This window comes from Drosophila albomicans, chromosome X, assembly GCF_009650485.2.
Source record: "Drosophila albomicans strain 15112-1751.03 chromosome X, ASM965048v2, whole genome shotgun sequence".
Lineage (NCBI taxonomy): Eukaryota > Metazoa > Arthropoda > Insecta > Diptera > Drosophilidae > Drosophila > Drosophila albomicans.
In genome coordinates this window covers 30,565,769-30,585,494 of record NC_047627.2, presented here as the reverse complement: position 1 = coordinate 30,585,494, position 19,726 = coordinate 30,565,769, and the positions used below count along the sequence as shown (strand labels likewise).

Here is a 19,726-nt window from a genome sequence, read left to right as displayed (position 1 = left end):
TTTTTTGTGGGTCGGAAATAAGGAAAGGAATGGCAAGAAGCAGAAGAAGAAGAAGAAGCAGAAATGGCTATATCGGTTGCGGAGTGTCGCGTATTAGCGCCAAGACATACAACATTTCATTTTGGGCTTAGCGTGTGGAAGCGAAGCGCAAAGCGTTTTCTTTTTAATTTCTAGGGGAAAGAAGACAACTCTCGACTGAACGACTAAAGCAAAGCAAATGGCGATGACTAAAGCAAATGGCGACACAGCGATAGGCAATGGCGACCGAAGTCGACTGCGACTTCGACTTCGGCGTAGGCGTAGAAGTTGACGTCGGCGTTGCTGCTGCCATTTCCGCTTCCGTTTCCGCCTGCACGTACGTGGAGCACTTTGGCCTAACTGCTTGCCACATGTTGTGTGTACACACACACACACACACACACACACACACACAGATAGATAGACGGAGCTTAGGCATGCCACGAACATCAGTTCGTGTGCAGTTGTTGTTGTCTTCTAGTTTTGTTGCCAGCTCGTTTTTGGCTCGGCTTGGCTTGCCGCTTATTGTAGTTAAGTTTTATGCCGCCATTTTCTTCCGCTTTGCGTGCTGCACGTACTTGTCCCTCCTCATCCTCTCGTTCTCTGTCTCTTTCTTGGTTTCCTCTCGGCATCTTTGCACCTAATTCCATTTTCACTTTCTTTGATGATGCTCAATTTTTTGCATCATTAATCTTAAGCGATTTTCAGCTTTGACGCTGACAGACGCACTCGCTCTCTCTCTCTCTCTCTGTCTCGCTCGCTTTTTGCAGTCTTGCAGTTTACACTATGCAGTCCAGCATATTAAAATGTCTTGAAATATGAGGTTGACTAGCATGAAATATGATGGCATTATGCATAAAAATCATTTCATCAACTCAACGGATCTTAATGAATTCTTTGAATAACAGCGAACAGTCACGAACAACATTTCCTTAAATTTGCATTTGCTTTACATGCACTTCGCAACTTAACATTATGTAAATTAACATATTTTAACATAACCTGCAATGCGTTGACTTTCACTTTGATGCATGTTAATCAATCGTATCAGCGCTGTAAACTTTTATTCAACATCTTGCAGCTGCAATTATTTGTATTCAATTTGTTTCTCAATTATTTTGTATGCTAAGAACAAAAACTATCATTCATTGAACATTTTTAAATTATTTAATTTATGTTATTTGCATTTCTGTTAACCTTCTTTAAAAATGTGCAAAATATTGAATTTGTTTTATCAATTAAATTATTCACAAATAAACTTGTCTAACAAATTCTAGTTTTTTAAATTAAGTAACTTGTGTTAATTAAAATCCTTTAGCAGCTTTTGAAATATGTTAAGTTTCCTATAGAAAAGTTTACAGTTTTCGGAAGTGTTAATTCACTGTTAAGCTACTTAACATATCATATCATATTTTAATGTGCTTTCCATGCCACTCTAAATTATTTATTTAATTATTATAATACCACAAAAATACTAAATATACCAAAGGTTATATTTGGTTTATTGAGATATTATGGTATTTAAAGTATAATATTAAATGGATTACTGTCTCAGTATAAAGATCTCAGTTGCTTTCGCTGACAGTCTGGTTTGTTTTGTAATCTATGGTATATTTTGAATACAGTATTATATTAATATACCAAACATAAACTTTAGTATATTTTAGTATTTTTGTGGTATTTTAATTGTGTATAATATAGGACTAATACTGCACTGCTTTGCATTTAATGAATGCAGAAATTTATCAATATACCAAGTGTAGCACTCGGTATTTTTAAGTATTTTGTGGTATATTAATTTGGTATATTATAAGAATAATACAGCACTGATTTACTCATACGAGCACACTCGACTATAGCATTCTTACTTGTTAAATAAATGATAATATATAAAAATTCATTAATTAAATTCAACTATTAAAATATAAACATGGGAACAGAAATAGTTCAAAACAAGTAAGAAAGTTACAGTCGAGTGTGCTCAACTGTGAGATACCCGCTACACATTTTGAATAAAAGCAATACATTTTGCGGTATTATTTTCAAAATATACCGAATATACTGCAAAAATACTAAAAATATACCAAATGGTATGTTTGGTATATCGATATAGTACACCACTCAAAATATACCATAGACGCCACAATATACCAGATTGCCAGCCAAAGCAACTTAGACCCCTAGGAAGTAGGCATTTTTGCCCATACAAAAGTATTTCTTTAATAACTTCCACAATTTTTATCTGATCGCAACCAAATTTTCAGGAATCATAACTACTATCGTTATTATTGTATATACCAAAATTCGCAACTCTTTTTAAATTAGGCTTGTTATTCAATTTTTTTTGATTTTCGGGGGCGTAAGTGGGCGTGGCAAAAATTTGAAACAAACTTGATCTGCGTGCAAGATCCAGTATTTCATAAGATCATAAGATCTGAGATCCAGTATTTCATAAGGACGGACGGACAGACAGACAGACGGACATGGCTATATAGTCACGGCTGTTGACGCTGATCAAGAATATATATACTTTATAGGGTCGGAGATGCCTCGTTCTACCTGTTACATACATTTCCTGCCGGCACAAAGTTATAATACCCTTCTACCCTATGGGTAGCGGGTATAATAAACAACAGCTAAAACTTTCAACACACGCTTTTTGGGTACTTTAACATAAATGTGAACTGAACTCCATTAGCTAATTTAACAGCCAGCTGTTACGGCAACAGTTGTTCAACTATTAAGCTGTAATCAAATTATGTTAATGCTGTCCACATGCTCTCTCTCTCTCTCTCTCTTTCTTTTTCGACTATTAACACTTTCGGCAGCTGGCAACGTTCAATGTTCAGTGTGTGTGTGTGTGTGTGTGTGTGTGTTATGCATTCTCACATGGATTTGGACCCTATGAAATTTCACGCTCGATTTGCTGCTCAGTTTTGTCAGCTTAACAGCGTTCCAGCTGAACTACATAAGTGTGTGTCCTGCGTCCTCTCTCTCTGTGTGTGTGTGTGTGTGTATGTGTGGTGTGTGGTGTGTGTGTGTGTGTGTGTATGTGTTGCTGTCGCTGAGTTTTCATAGTTTGCGCACAACAAAACAATTTCTCTCTATTTTACATTCATCTTGGAGGGCGCAGAGCTTAGTGACCGCCCCGCCCCGCTCCTCCCCTCATCGCCCCTTCGCACCGTCCCGTCCGATTTGTAGATTTCAAGTCCCATAAATTTTAAGTGTCAATATATAAAAACCGCATATGTGCGGCCAGCGGCGACTGCGGCGGCAGCGAGTCGAAATTCATAAATTTTGCCATGGAACCAAATGGTAAAATAAAATGCAGCAGCTTTTCCTCTCTTTTATAGTTTTCTATGTGTGTGTGTATGTGTGTGTGTGTGTGTATTCACATTCGTTTTCATGTCCATGCTCGTTGCATGTGGCCGGAGGGCACAGTGTGGCACAGAGGCCAAGCCAATGCTGCCACATGACGCCCCGGGTTCGGTGCGGATTTTATTTTATTACAAACGTAAAGTAAAACCAAGTCAGATGCCTCAACACATCACAGGATGGCATCAAAGCTACCCTGGAAAACACCAAAAAGACATTCTCAACTTTTTTGATATTTAGAATTTAATCTAGTAACAAAATTAAAAATTATCAAAATACTTTAAGATATCCTGCAAATAAGGAAATTTCTAATATACGGAAATGTGTAAAAAAAACTCTATTTTTATAATTGCGAAAAAATATATTGATATCTTTAACTTATTGAAAGTCTCATTTCTGTATTTTCAGTGTATCTTACAGTATTTTCTTATGATCTTTGTAGAGACAGCGCTATACTCTGTAATTTATCAAGAAATTCGAATCTTCGGGGAAAAAACACATTCTTAGCCAAACATATTAAAAAGCAAGCTAATAAAATAGCCAACTTCTTCTATTTAATTTTCATAAAAAAGAAGAAAATACCCTGTAATTACTAAATAATCTTATAAGCGATTTACATTTCTTAAGCGATTAAGCTGAAGTTTTCCGAATATTCATTTTAAAAATTCACAATTTTACATTTCTGAATTGAAACCTAGAAAAATTGAAATACTTTTTGAAATTATTCAATTATTGTACTTACTAAAGACTTTTATAAAAGTTTTACATTTATTTATCGATTAAGCTAAAATTTGCAGTATGTGAACTATAAAAATTATAAATTGTTCAATAAAATCTAGAAAATTTGAATAATTCTTGTATTTTTTCATTGTTAACAAATATACCCTTTAATTCGTATTTAACATTTACATTTCTTAAGCGACTAAGCTGAAATTTTCAGAATATGACCTATGCATTAAAATAAATGTAATTACTAAAGATTCGTATATAATATTTTAATATCTATAGCTTATGTTGAAATTGAAGAGTTGAAATTAAAATTGAGAATTGAGTTATTCGTGAAAAGAACATGTAAGCCAGTAATACAGAAAGGAGACATAAAATGTTCAAGTTTGAGCAAGATTTAATTAATAGGTTTAAGTTGAAAACCAAATCGAAAACACTTAACAACCTTTATAAGCTACCCAATTGACGCTCTGTCACTATGTACAGAGTATAGGAACAGCAGTCAAGTTGTAAAAAGCGAGAAAAACAATATTAAATGAAATAAAACAGGAGCCACAAGGACACAGCGACAACGACAACGACGGAATGAAGAAAACGGCGACTGCACTTAACTTCACCGGCAAATGCAATGCGAAAGGTTCTCCCAAAAAAAAAAGCGGAGGAAAAAACGATAGAAACGAAATAAAGAAATGAAGAGAAAAGCCACTTGAAGCTGGTCAGTTGGCTGGCTCAGTGTGTGTTGCAGAGATGCGGTGGCTGGTGCGGTGAATGCTTTACTGTCCTCCAGACTCGCCAGACAGAAGGCAATCAAAGCGAAAGGCAGTCGCAATGAGAACAAACGAAATGTTGAGCTATCGCTTGGCTGTCAAGTATTGGCCAAATATCAGTTTGCTTCGACAATTTCGCAGTAGCAATAAAGTTTTTTTCCCCCCTTTTTTTTTTTTTTGGTCGACAATCGGGCTATCGACAATCGACACTGGACAATCGATATGCGCTACTCGTTAACCCCACGTCCCCTTGACAATCAAAAACACAAGCAATTTGCTGAGCTAAAGTGGTTTATGAGGCACAACTTCATGTGAAAGTGCTTCGAATATGGCTGCGATTGTTTTTGCTTTTCTTTTTTTTTTTGGATATGTGGTGAGTGGTTGAATGGCTGCTGAATTGGAAGCGACGAGTGGCGAGCGACGAGTGGCGAGTGACGAGTGGCGAGTGACGAGTGGATTACCGCAGCGCATTGTGCAGCTGAAATAGCTGAAATTGTGCTTTGCCAAATATATTTACAATATAAATTCCTTCATTATCACAGTTTATGGTTTCAGAGGTAAAACACACAATATTTGCATTTTGTGGCAACACAAAACAGACAAAAATCGAAAATAGAATAATAAACCATTATTCAACAAAAGTTAATAAATAATGTTTAATCCTGCGAAAGACCAGAAATACTTTTTGTAGTATTCAAAATTTTAAAGAAACTTGGTATAATTTCTTAATACTTAGTAATTACTAATAATATTCAATAAAAGACACACAAAAAAGATAAAAGATAGTTTTTTGTAATAAAATATAATAATAAACTATCTTTCAACCAACTTAAGAAGTTGAAGAATATTGAAATAGCAAAAGTAAATTTAAAAAAATAAATTTAATAAAATCATATTAAAAATTGAAACAAAATTGAATAACTTTTTAAGACTTACAAATTTTGAAAGAAAAAATTAAATACAACAATTTCTCAATCAATTCTTAACTATAATTTTATGTAAAATTGTAATCAACTCCTTTTCAAGGTTCTCATAAATGTTCGTCAAGCCATTAGATAAATTCCAAGTACCATCCTCGTTAATGCAAAACGACAAACAATTTGCAAATTCACACACAAAAATGTTGGTGGGATTTTTCTTTTTGTTTTTGGCAAATTAAACGTTTGCTTTTGACGGAGAAAAGACAGAAGACAGAAGGTTGAACAGATGGTGGCAAACAAAAAAAGTTGGCCTCTAATTAAATATAACTTAAAGTCTATCAAACACAAATTAATCACTAAGAGCCACAAATTAGGATGTCGTGGGCTAAAGAACGCGCAAAAGTGGCTCCCAAGAACGCCTAAAAAAAAAAGAAAACGTGGGGAAAAAACAAAGTCAAAGTTTTTTTCTTTTGCTCTCTTTTTTACGACTTTTCTTAGATTATTTCGCCAGCTGATTTCATTTAGCTAATCAGCTTATTGAACTTAAGACCGAGGTGAGCTCTCGAGTCGAGAAGAAGCGCAAAACAAGAAAGAAAACCCAAAGTTGAAGTTGAAGTCAAGTGAAGTTGGCACTGGGGATTTCCTTCGAGGCTGCTTAAGAGCAGTTGCAGCAGCAGCAGCTGCTGCACAATCGCAATCTCAAATTCAATTTGTCGGATAGGTAGCCGAAACTAAGAGAGAGAAAATCCACTGAAAAATCCACTTTTGCAGCTGTGTCACCAAATTAATTAATTAGTATACACAATGAGTTTATTAAACCGCAAACGCTGCACAAAAGTGTCTTCCGAGTTAAGCAGCGCACAATCAATCAGCACTTCAATCGATTTCTGTCATTCAGTTCACAATCTTGAGAGCTCGATCAGTTCAATTAGTCCACACGCATACATAATTAAGCGCTTTCAATTTGGGTGACCAAAGTTGGGCAGCGCTGTGTGTGTGCACTTTAATATGTAATTAGCACTTCAATCATCAGAACTTCAACTTCAAGCTTATGAAAGAGAATTAACTAATTAGCCAACCGAAATCCCCATAACTTTTACATACTGCGGAGAACAATAATAATTAATCTCAACGGTCAATTCAGTTCTTTCACTTCAAATAGCTCAATCAAATGCCACCAGTCAATCATTATTTTGAACAAGTACATATATGTGCATCAATCGGCAGGTCAATCATTACCTCAATCAAATAGGCATATTTAACAACCAGGTTCATAACCTTTTAAATATAATTGACTTATCTTAAACCTAAAAGAAATCAAGTAAATAAAGTTTTCAATCACACAACAGCTCAATCATTACCTGAATCTGAAGGCTCAATAAACTGTAACCAATCAATCATTATTTTGGACAACATATTTTCCTAGAACTTTGTGAGCTAATATATGTATGTGCGACAATCAGCAGGTCAATCATTGTCTCAATCAAATAGAAATATTTATCAATCAGATCCAAACTGTTACAAATTTAATTGATTTATTATAAGCCCAATCGAAATCAAGTAAATAAAGATTTCAATCACGCATCAGCTCAATCATTACCTCAATCAAATAGGGAACATTCTTCTTAAAAATAAAATTCGTTTTTTATAAAAACCCTAAAGAAATGTATCACAATAAAAATTTAATCAATTCAATCAATAGTTTATGATAAACCTAATTCTCAGAAAATGTCAATCACTTGTGTTCAATCAATAGTTTATGATAAACCTAATTCTAAGAAAATGTCAATCACTTGTGTTCAATCAATTTACTTGCTTATTTATAGGTAAGTCAACTACGTGAGACATTTCTGTTCGATTCAATAAAAGTGCATCAATCATTTCGTCAACCCTAAAGAAATTTATCACAATACAAATTTAATCAATTCAATCAATAGTTTATGATAAATCTAATTCTAAGAAAATGTCAATCACTTGTGTTCAATCAATAGTTTATGATAAACCTAATTCTAAGAAAATGTCAATCACTTGTGTTCAATCAATCTACTTGCTTATTTAAAGGTTAGTCAACTACGTGAGACATTTCTGTTCGATTCAATAAAAGTACATCAATCATTTCGCCAATCTTTACTTTATTTAATAAACGTTATTTAATCAGCACAACGGTTAAGCATAGATGTTAAACTAAGTAGTCTTTAGATTGTTAAATGAACAAATGATTCACTCCGTAGTGCATATCAATCAGGGCATTAACCAGTTGCAATCAATTTCAAGTTACTTGAGTAACTTGAGTAAAATACGCTGAATGGTTGCTGACGATAGAAATGAAAATGTAAACCAATCAGGCACTTCAATCAGTGCATCAATCAATTCGCCAGCTTATTCAATCAATGCAAATAACAGCAATATTAATATTGTGAAATGCACTCACCTGAGTTGGTTGTGTCGAAAACAAATCGTTCGGTTGCTCCTGTGTTGCTGTTGGCAATACATGTTGCTGTTGTTGTTGTTGTTGCTGTTGCTGCTGGAACTGTTGTTGGTAGTGTTGCTGCTGTTGATATTCATATTGCTGTTGCATTTGATATTGCAATTGTTGATATTTCAATTGCTGTTGCTGTTGCTGCTGCTGGCCGCCAGAGGTCGCCTGCTGTTGCCCCTGAACAAGCAACAGCTCAAATTGACAGCAGCAATAGAAGGCAATTGCCAGCAATTGAAATGTGTTGGCAACTCGGCATCGGCGGACTCGGCGGCGGCAACTCCTTCTTCGTCTTGTTGTCGACGACATGTTGCCGCCTCTAAAATCAGACGCTGCTGTTGCTGTTGCTGTTGCCTTTCCGCTGTCCGCTGTCCTCCCTCTTATTTTGTTACAAAAGTCTGTGGCAACAACTCGAATAAGTTGTCGTCTTCGTCTTCGTCGTCTGGTTTGTTATTCTTGGCCGGTTGCGCTTCAGTTGCCACTCTGTTGCAACTTTGCTCGCAAATTGTCAGACACTGCAAGCAGACGAGAAAGAAGAAGAAGAAGAAACAAGTTAAAGAAGAAGATACTGAAGAAGAGGCAAGAAGAACGCTAGAAACAATCGCAAAAGTCACTTCAAGTTGCCAGTTTGCAGCTCTACTAAACTTGAATTGCCGCAAAGAAAACTCTCACACTCACACACACACACACACACACACACTCACACATGTTAGAACTTTCTCCGTCATAAATAAATGCTCAATAATTATATATTGGCTTCAAGTTACTGTAACAAATGTTGCGACAATTCTTGACAACGTTAACCAATAAATCTGCAACATTTTAAATTACTATACATAATAGTATAAATTATGCAAATAAAATTGTTGAAGCTTTAAATGTCACACAGATTCCTTTAGGACCGGGTATGTGAAGTTATTACTAACAAAGGAAGCAACAAGTAAGAAAGCTACAGTCGAGTGTGCTCGACTGTGAGATACCCGCTACCCATTTTGAATAAAAACAAAATATTGCGGTATTTTTTTACTAAAAATATACCAAATGGTATATTTGGTATATCGATATAGTACACCATTCAAAATATACCATAGACGGCACAATGTACCAGATTGTCGGCCAAAGCAACTCAGACCCCTAGTAAGTAGGCGTTTTTGCCCATACAAAAGTATTTCTTTAATAACTTCCATAATTTTTATCTGAACCCAAATTTTCAGGAATCACAATTACTATCGTTATTATTGTATATACCAAAATTCGCAACTCTAGCTTTAAAATTACGCTTTTTATTCGATTTTTTTTGATTTGCGGGGGCGGAAGTGGGCGTGGCAAAAATTTTAAACAAACTTGATCTGCGTGCAAACATAACAAATGCTGTCGAAAAAAATTATAGCTCTATCTCTTATAGTCTCTGAGATACAGTGTTTCATACGGATGGACGGACAGACAGACAGAAAAAAAATTGGTTCTTATAAAAAAATTAAGAGGTCTAAGTCTTCTATTCAAATGACCAAACTAAAAATTCAAATTGTTTTGAGAAGCTTTAAGAAAATGTTTGAAAAACACAAATTTGTTATATTATATATAATATAATCATTTGAATATTGGATTTTAAGTATCATTTAATACCAAATGTTTTTGCATATCAATTACATTTTAATAACCATTAAATGATAAATAAATATAATAGCAAACTTTAAATTCAAGCTGTTTTTCCCTCAACGATTTTCCACATTTGGAAATCGAAACTTTCTTTTTGGGAATTCTTAGCACAATAATAGTTATAAATATGCTTCTGTAAAACATTCAGATTAATCAATATCTGTAATTCTCTCTATCGCTGCCGCTGATATACATTATTTGAGATATATGTTATAATTGGAAGTGTGAGTGCGTATGGAAAATGCTGGAAAATTTCGTTAATTTAAATGTTTCATTTGTGCAATTATCGTGCAATTAAAGAGGCAATTGAAAACACACACACACAACGCATGGCGCGAAGAAAAGCGGAAAAACTTCACAACTACTAAATGGAAAACTGTGTAGACAACAACAACAACAACAACAACAATAACAACAATAACAACAATAACAACAGCAAGAAAAGTGCACAAAAATAATGAGCAGCAATCGTAAAGATTTTCGCTAGTAAATTAAGAGAGAAGAAGAAGCAGCAGCAGCAAGAAGAAGCAAGAAAATTATAAATATAAAATAAAAAAAGAAATGTAATTTCAATAATTAATGCAAAATGAAGAAAAACACAAGATAAGCGAAAAATTACAAAGAAAAACAAAATCGAAAAAAAAAACGAGAAGCAGTTAAAGATGAAGCCAAAGCAAAAGGAAAAGCAAAAGCTAAAGTCGAAGATGATGGAAAACAAAAAAAAGGCGAAGACAGCAACAACAATTCAACAATTTTCACTTGCAATCAAAAGCAGTTGGAAAAATCAATTTCACTTTTCAATTAAACGTTCCAAAAACAAAATTTGACCAAGCAAAGAAAAAAAAAAGAAAATACATTTTATAATGATGATAATGCGGGACGCTAATGATGATAATGATGTATTTTTATATTCATTTTGTTGTTGCTGCTGTGCTGTTGCTAACCGAAGCGAGGGGGCGGTGGGGCGTGGCACGGCAACGAATTGAAAATAATATGCAATAAAAAACGTCTGGAAAATTGCGCTTTGATGTTGCTGCAGCAGCAGCAGAAACAGCAGACTTCAATAGCGAATCACTGGAACGTGCAACACGAGGAGGCGCCGCAATAACAACAACAACACAAGGCCTGCAATTATAATAGCATCACGACAACAACAACAACAACAACAAACAGCAGCAGCAGCAACCAAATGTTGCCGGCAATTACAGCGCATCCAACAACATTAACACCAACAACAACGGCAATAAAATCACAAAAATTTTACTTGGGATTTTTGTTCAGCACCTCGCTCTTCCCCTCTTTATAATTCGCCCCCTTTCCCCTCTTTCTACCTACCGCATTGCCGCAGTGCAAATTTGCAACGGCATATGAAAATGTGTGTAAGCTGGTAGACGTAGAACAAACCTAAAGACTAGACTAGCTGATACCCAGCAAAAAAAAAAAAAATGAAATTAAATCAATTTTGAATAATTAATTTCGATTAAATAAATGTATTGTACCTGTAATCAAAATAGAAAAGTTAAATAAATGGCAAAATAAATTTAAATGTATACAAATATTTCATTTCTATTATAAAAGAAAAAAAAACACACACACAAAAGTTTTTTGAAGTTGCTATTAACATAAATTATATATACTATAAATTACAAATTAATATAAATGATTAATTTCGATTCAAAAGTGAATGTTTTTGTTTTTGTAAAAAACAAGTTAAGTGTATTATCATTTAATAAAATATTAATATACCCAAAAATACTGAAATATTATGTATGTTGATTATTATCAATTAAATATACCAAATTGATATACCGGAACAATTTGAATATAACAAATTAATGTTCTGAAAATATTGAAATATACCTTAATGTATATTTGGTATATTGATGTAAATAGTGCTCTCAAAATATATATACTGAATATACTGAATTGAACTGCAAATGCTTTTCTTAATAATATAATTTTTATTCAAGTTGAGATTTTAAGAATATTTTAAATACATTATAAAAAATATTATTTGAAGTTGCTTCAAACCATTCAAAGGTTTTTAATTTAATATACCGAATTAATATACCAGAAAAATACTGAAATATGCCAAAATATATATTTGGTATGTTGATAGTATAGAGTAGAGCTTTTCTTATTACGTATTCTTTACGCGTAATGTAAATTTAAGCTAAAGTTTTAAAAACACTCGTTATAAATGAAAAGTATGCGAAATATCAAACAGGTAGGCAGAATTTTTTGAAAGAGTAGCTTATTGACAAATAAAATATAAGTAAATATACCTATACCTATAAGTAAATCTACTTTCTATGACTAAGTAGCAATATTCGATTTTAAGGTGAACAGAACAATTTCTGAAATTTTAAGAGAAAATATCAAAGACGGCATCAAGCGATGGTATAAGAAATTCAATTTCAAAATACTTTTCTTGTTTTTTTTTCATTTTATTAAGTGAAGAATCTGTACAGCAAATTTAAAGTACCTTAACATCACAGGAGTTTCAAATATAAAAATAAACCAAACCTCATTTCAAAATACTAAAAATATAAACTATTAAGTAAGTGAAGTCGATCTACTCCAATTTGCCAATTTGCACAGGGTATAAGCACGGGAAAAATAAAAGATATTAATGCACTGGTAATATAAGAAGAACATACACACACGCGAATTTTATGCAGACATTTTATACGATTTATTTGCATGTTGCAATGCACAACAAGAAAAATGTGTGTCAGCAGAGAGAGAGAGAGAGAGAGAGAGAGAGAGAGAGAGAGAGAGAGATAGAGATGTGCAAATACAAGCGAAAATACCCTTTAATGAACTTCAATGAAAGCGAATGAGATTGATAAACCATTATTCTGTCAATTAAAGATGTTGGCAAAATGTAAGCAGCAATTAAAATAATTATATAGAATAACGAGTTGTCAGTCATTGCGACTATATGTAGGTTGATATACCCTGTAGGCGTAGGGTATGCCACATGAGTGCACAATCTCGACATCGGCAACAATTTGTGCAACTTTCGAACTCTGCTGTTAACAACATTTGCAACAGTCGCTGTCGATGTCGTTGTTGTTGTTGTTGTTGTTGCTGGTGTTGATAAGGATGCTTGGCGCTGGCTGCGCTCGTGTTTGGTGTCAATGATAGCGTGAACGATACTTTGTATACACTCTCACACACACAGACGCACACTTACACTTACACACAATTTCAAAACATACAGCGAACGAACTTCGTTTGCATAAGTGGGGCGCCAGTTTCCGGCATACGCTGCGTATACACAATATGCAATATACAAATACACGGCAAAAATAAAATAAAAAACAAGTAAGAAAGCTACAGTCGAGTGTGCTCGACTGTGAGATACCAGCTACCCATTTTTAATAAAGGCAAAATATTGCGGTATTATTTTTAAAATATACCAAAATACTATAAAAATACTAAAAATATACTAAGTAGTATATTTGGTATATCGATATAGTACTACATTCAAAATATACCATAGACGGCATAATATACCAGATTGTTGGCCAAGGCAACTAAAACCCCTAGTAAGTACGCGTTTTTGCCCATACAAAAGTATTTCTTTAATAACTTCCACAATTTTTATCTGATCGTAACCAAATTTTTAGGAATCATAACTACTATAGTAATTATTGTATATACCAAAATTCGAAACTCCAGCTTTAAAATTACGCTTGTTATTCCATTTTTTTTTTATTTGCGGAGGCGGAAGTGGGCGTGGCAAAAATTTGAAACAAACTTTATCTGCGTGCAAACATAACAAATGCTGTCGAAAACAGATTATAGCTCTATCTCTTATAGTCTCTGAGATCCAGGTGTTCATACGGACGGACAGACAGACGGACAGACGAACAGACGGACATGGCTACATCGTCTCGGCTGTTGACGCTGATCAAGAATATATATACTTTATAGGGTCGGAGATGCCTCCTTCTATCTGTTACATACATTTGCTGCCGGCACAAAGTTATAATACCCTTCTACCCTATGGCTAGCGGGTATAAAAAACAACACAAACACTACTCACACATTCACTAGTGTATGTGTGTTTGAGGTAGCTTTAAAGTTTATGGCCACTGAATGGCCTTTCAGCGGTCAACAAAAAGTGCGGCAGTCAAATGCGGGGAAAAGCGGCTACGAAGCGATGAAATCGTCTGGCGGGAAAGAAGACAGTCCGGAAGAGAAAGAGAGAGAGTGAGCAAAAGATGGACAAAGAGAAGTAACATGTAGCAGCAAGTGTGAAGTGTGCGAGAATCTGTATCAGAATTTCAGGCATCAATGGCCATACCCTGCCTTGAACGGGGTAATTCATAGTCTGGCCAACTGCCGCATTGCATGGCATTCATCAAGGGACTCGTAAGGCAATCATATGCGAGTAAACTCATCAATTGACTGCCCAAACGAAGACACTCTATGAAAATGCGCTTTAACATTTAAATTTACCAACGGCAACGCAATCAACTTCAGCGTCTTGCACTAAGATGGAAGTAAATAAGCAAGGGCCATCAAATAACAAAACTTTTTCAAGTTCGAATATGATATTATCGATAAAAATAAAGCAAATTAATATATAGCTAAAACTATCAAAAAATACATACATTTGGTAAATCGATATACTATAAATATACTTGGATAAATATACCAAATATATTTATATACCGTAACAAACGATGTTTAACAAATTTTGGATCTTTCTCTTATAGGCTCTGAGATATGAGTGAGCATATGGACAGACGGACTGATTAAGAATCTAAATACTTTATGAGGTCGCTGCTCCAATTGATCAGACAATTCTTAAAAATTTTACCATATAAGAAAATTATAAAAACAAGTAAGAAAGCTGCAGTCGAGTGTGCTCGACCGTGAGATGAATAAAAACAAAACATTGCGGTATTATTCTTAAAATATACCAAAATAATATACCGCAAAATACCGAAAAATATACCAATATATATATTTGGTATATTGAAATAGTACTGCATTCAAAATATAAATGTTGAGTGGCAAATATACCAGATTGTTAGCCAAAGCTACTAAAACCCAAAATAAATAACTATTTTGGGCCACACAAAAGTATTTCTTTGATAACTTCCATAACTTTGAATTTTCCTGGAGGCACAATATTATATTATTATAACGATCAATTATAATAAAATTGGATGCTAATTTAATGTCAAATATCGACAGCTATGAAGCCACCTAGCTCTTACAGGTTGACCTGTGCTTTCAATAGTTAAATAAAATCAAACCAATACAAGACGATACCATCCTTACATACATGTATATTTAATTTAAATTTAAATTTCCCTCTGCAAGAATTTATACTCGACGTTTCTTGTATAAAATCAGTTCCGCATATACGGCAAACTGAAATGATAAAGTCATTTCGCATCTTGTGTATACACAAGACGGGACTGGAAGAAAACTTGTATATTGTCTACGAATAAAACACAATCGGGTATCCGTTAAATTTTTCAAGTATTTAAACTTCGATACTATTGCCTTAGTATCCAATAAACTTATCATTTTTGCCATCACTAATTGTTTGACAGTGAACACAGAGTTGCATTCAACTATCGCTAATAAACATCGCATAAATATCGTGTCATCGCACTTATCGATATTTTATCGAGCCCTACCAAAGTCCATCACTGGAGATGAATTGTAATTTCTGTCACTCACAATTGGAAAAAATCTAAGCGAACATCATCTGGTGAAAATTTTTAATAAATTTTTATTATTTTTTTAAAAATGGGTCGTGAAATAAAGAAAATATTCGCTAACAAGGTAAGTCTTCTAATCTTCTAATGCGGTGAAATACAATTTGTTTATTTAATTGTGTAAATTGTTAGCCAAAGTCTGGCAAAAGTTCTGCAACTTTGAACAACGAAGAAGACGTGAAGAAGAACATGGCTAAGAAGGTTAGGGCTGACCCTGCTTTAGTAGACAAAACGGTAAGTTGCACAAATCGTGAAAATTTGCTTCTTTCGAAAATGAAATGAATGGAATAGCGAATGAGAAACTTCAATTCTATTAATTGCTTTTGTTTTTTTGTGTCAACTGGATTTGCTTTAAATTATTTTCTGTAATTTATAGTTAAATTCCGTGGCGAAAAAAAAAACAGAAAACAACCACGTGTGTCTATGAAATCCGAAAATTAATTTAATTATCTTTTAATTCTTTTCAATAAATTGTTAGTCAACGCTTACCGAAGCTAAACTACGTAAATTGAAGGTTGACAATGAGGCTGTTGGTAAAGTCACCAAAACCAAAAACAAGCTTAAATCCAAAACTGTTATACTGGAGAAAGCAGAAATGAAAGATTTGATTACAAATCATTTAATTGCTGCTGCTTCAGAGCAGCAACCAAGAGCTGTAAGTGTAAAATGCCTATTTAACTATTTAATAAGTTTGATTTAATCCATGTTCATCTAGACAAAGCTTAAGGACAAGAAGAAAAGCAAGGTTAATCCTGAATCTGAATCTATTTTGGGTGATCCAAAGAACAAAGCAGAACCAACTTCATCCGTAGCAGATATTTTGGAAGAGTCACGAAAAACTGTAAGTGAAAAAGTGAGATAATACTTTGAACTATTTAATCAGACTAATTTAATTCATTTTCATTTACCAAAGCATAAAGTCAAGAATGCCAAAAACAAGCCCAAGACTAAATGTGAGTCGAATGATTCAAATTCTTCATCTGCTGCAAATGTGGAAGGACTTCCAAAAAATGTAAATTAAAAATGTGCATCAATTTCAATATTGTCTAATAAGTCTCTTTTAAATTGCTAGAAACCAATTGAAGACAAACTTACCGAAGCTAAACTACGTAAATTGAAGGTTGACAATGATGCTGTCGGTAATATCACCAAGTCCAAGAATAAGCTTAAATCCAAAACTGTTGGACTGGAGAAAGCAGAAATGAAAGATTTGATTACAATTGACTTAATTGATGCTGATTCAGAGGAGCAACCAAGAGCTGTAAGTGTAAAATGCCTATAAATTCATTAACTATTCAATGAGTTTGATTTAATCCATGCTCATCTAGACAAAGCTTAAAGACAAGAAGGCAAATAGCAAGGTTAAAGCTGAATCTGAATCTGTTTTTGGTGATCCAAAGAACAAAGCAAATCAAACTTCATCCGTAGTAGATATTTTGGAAGAGTCACGAAAAACTGTAAGTGAAAAAGTGAACTATTTGATCAGACTAATTTAATTCATTTCCATTTACCAAAGCATAAAGTCAAGAAATCCAAAACCAAACTGATTGCCGAATCTTATTTGGGAGATCCAAAGATCGAAACCGAAGCAGCTTCACCAGTAGAAATTGTGAGTAAAAAATGTGAGAAAATTTGTTCAACTTTTTAATGAGCTTCATTTAATGCACTGATAGCCAATGCTTCAAGCCAAGAAGCCCAAATTTATGGCTGGATCTGAATCGAATGAAACAAATTTCAAAACCCCTTCATCTGCTGCAAATATGGAGGGACTTCCTAAACAAGTCAGTTAAAAATGTGCATCAATTTCAATATTGTTAATAAGTGTCTTTTAAATTGCTAGAAACCAATTGAAGACAAACTTACCGAAGCTAAACTACGTAAATTGAAGGTTGACAATAATGCTGTCGGTAAAGTCACCAAGCTCAAGAACAAGCTTAAATCCAAAACTGTTGGACTGGAGAAAGCAGAAATGAAAGATTTGATTAAAACTGATTTAATTGCTGCTGCCTCAGAGGAGCAACCAAGAGCTGTAAGTGCAAAGTGCCTATCAATTCATTTAACTAATGAGTTTGATATAATCCATATTCATTTAACCAAAGCTTAAAGACAAGAAGGCTAAAAGCAAGGTTAATCCTGAATCTGAATCTATTTTGGGTGATCCAAAGATCAAAGCAAATCAAACTTCATCAGTAGCAGATATTTTGGAAGAGTCACAAAAAACTGTATGTAAAAAATACGAAGCAATTCTTTGAACTATTTAATCAGACTAATTTAATTAATTTCCATTTACCAAAGCATAAGGTCAAGATCAATACTGAATGTGAATCCAATGATTCAAATTTTTCATCTGCTGCAAATATGGAGGGACTTCCAAAAAATGTAAATTAAAAATGTACATAAATTTCAATATTGTTTAATAAGTCTCTTTTGAATTGCTAGAAGTCGCTTAAAGACAAACTTACCGAAGCTAAACTACGTAAATTGAAGATTGACAATGAGGCTGTCGGTAAAGTCACCAAGCTCAAGAACAAGCTTAAATCCAAAACTGTTGGACTGGAGAAAGCAGAAATGAAAGATTTGATTAAAACTGATTTAATTGCTGCTGCCTCAGAGGAGCAACCAAGAGCTGTAAGTGCAAAGTGCCTATCAATTCATTTAACTATTTAATGAGTTTGATTTAATCTATGTTCATCTAGACAAAGCTTAAAATCAAGAAGGCCAAAGGAAAGCCTAATGCTGAATCTGAATCTGTTTTGGGTGATCCAAAGAACAAAGCAAATCAAACTTCATCAGTAGCAGATATTTTGGAAGAGTCACAAAAAACTGTAAGTGAAAAAGTGAACTATTTGATCAGACCAATTTAATTCATTTCCATTTACCAAAGCATAAAGTCGATAAGGCTAAAAACAAGACCAAGACTGATTGTGAATCGAATGATTCAAATTCTTCATCTGCTGCAAATGTGGAAGGACTTCCAAAAAATGTAAATTAAAAATGTGCATCAATTTCAATATTGTCTAATAAGTCTCTTTTAAATTGCTAGAAACCGATTAAAGAAGAAGCTAAACTACGTAAATTGAAGGTTGACAATGAGGCTGTTGGTAAAGTCACCAAGTCCAAGAATAAGCTTAAATCCAAAACTGTTGGACTGGAGAAAGCAGAAATGAAAGATTTGATTACAACTGATTTAATTGCTGCTGCTTCAGAGGAGCAACCAAGAACTGTAAGTGTAAAATGCCTATTTAACTATTTAATGAGTTTGATTTAATCCATATTCATTTCGCCAAAGCTTAAAGACAAGAAGACCAATGCTAAATCTGAATCTGTTTTGGGTGATCCAAAGATCAAAGCAGAACCAACTTCATCCGTATCAAATGTTTTGGAAGAGTCACAAAAAACTGTAAGTGAAAATATGGAAGAGAGTCTGCCAAAAAGTGAGCCACGTGAATTGAGTGTTGCCAAAAAGGCTAAAAACAAGAAGAAGTCTTCAGCTGCTTCTAATGTCAATAAGAAGGTAAGTTGAACAATAATCATTTGCTAATAAGTTTTCTATTTTTATTTTCTTTACACAATTAGATTGAAACGGGCAATAAGGCAAGTCCTTCTACATCGAATAGACCTGAAGGTGGTTTAGTCTCCTTCTGTTACACTTGCAGGGTCTGTAAGAGTCATTTATTTAGATCAAGGTATATCTTATTATCACCAGATTTTATATTTGACTAAAAGCAAATCAAACATGCAATTCAAATCAGCTGTTTGTATATTTGTCAACACAGGGTTGCATTTTCGAAGAGAGAGTTGCCACCCAGTCAAAAAAAGAATCGCAAAATATTTCTAATCAGTGAGAGAAGCAATAAATTATAATTTAATTTAAAAGTGTTGTACAAATTATTATACCATATTTAGATCAAGTGCATATGCTTTAATGGTGCGATTTTGTGATGCAAGTGTTTATATCAAAGTCGCATCACGTGAACAGCTGTTTAGGTGTGAACAAGAGAGAAGAAACAAATGAACCGATAATGGACAATTTAATAA

At 33.9% G+C, this 19,726-nt stretch overlaps 2 protein-coding genes across 18 annotated transcripts in view; one reads left to right on the top strand and one right to left on the bottom strand.

Moving 5' to 3' along the window:
- LOC117563284 (pneumococcal serine-rich repeat protein) overlaps positions 1–19,726 on the bottom strand; it is a 121,188-nt gene that overhangs the window by 89,100 nt on the left and 12,362 nt on the right. Inside the window, exon 2 of the mRNA XM_052008563.1 lies at positions 8,238–8,797. Within this exon, the coding sequence (XP_051864523.1) occupies positions 8,238–8,591 (354 nt within the window). The 5' untranslated portion in view covers positions 8,592–8,797. The remainder of the gene's footprint in view (positions 1–8,237; positions 8,798–19,726) is intronic.
- Positions 15,639–19,551, top strand: LOC117563305 (uncharacterized). 17 transcript variants are annotated; one of them, XM_052008532.1, is made up of 18 exons: positions 15,639–15,755; positions 15,821–15,922; positions 16,167–16,343; positions 16,404–16,529; positions 16,602–16,700; positions 16,761–16,949; positions 17,017–17,145; positions 17,205–17,297; positions 17,362–17,469; positions 17,529–17,717; positions 17,788–17,910; positions 17,984–18,067; positions 18,128–18,316; positions 18,385–18,513; positions 18,573–18,671; positions 18,732–18,911; positions 18,978–19,202; positions 19,265–19,550. In XM_052008532.1, the coding sequence occupies exons 1-18, from the start codon at positions 15,720–15,722 to the stop codon at positions 19,409–19,411; spliced, it is 2,424 nt and encodes an 807-aa protein (XP_051864492.1). In that variant the 5' UTR covers positions 15,639–15,719; the 3' UTR covers positions 19,412–19,550. The 17 variants fall into 17 exon arrangements, with proteins under 17 accessions (XP_051864492.1, XP_051864494.1, XP_051864496.1 ...); XM_052008534.1 differs by lacking the exons at positions 17,788–17,910; positions 17,984–18,067 and having other exon boundaries at positions 17,529–17,576; positions 18,176–18,316; XM_052008536.1 differs by lacking the exons at positions 16,404–16,529; positions 16,602–16,700; positions 16,761–16,949 and having other exon boundaries at positions 19,265–19,551.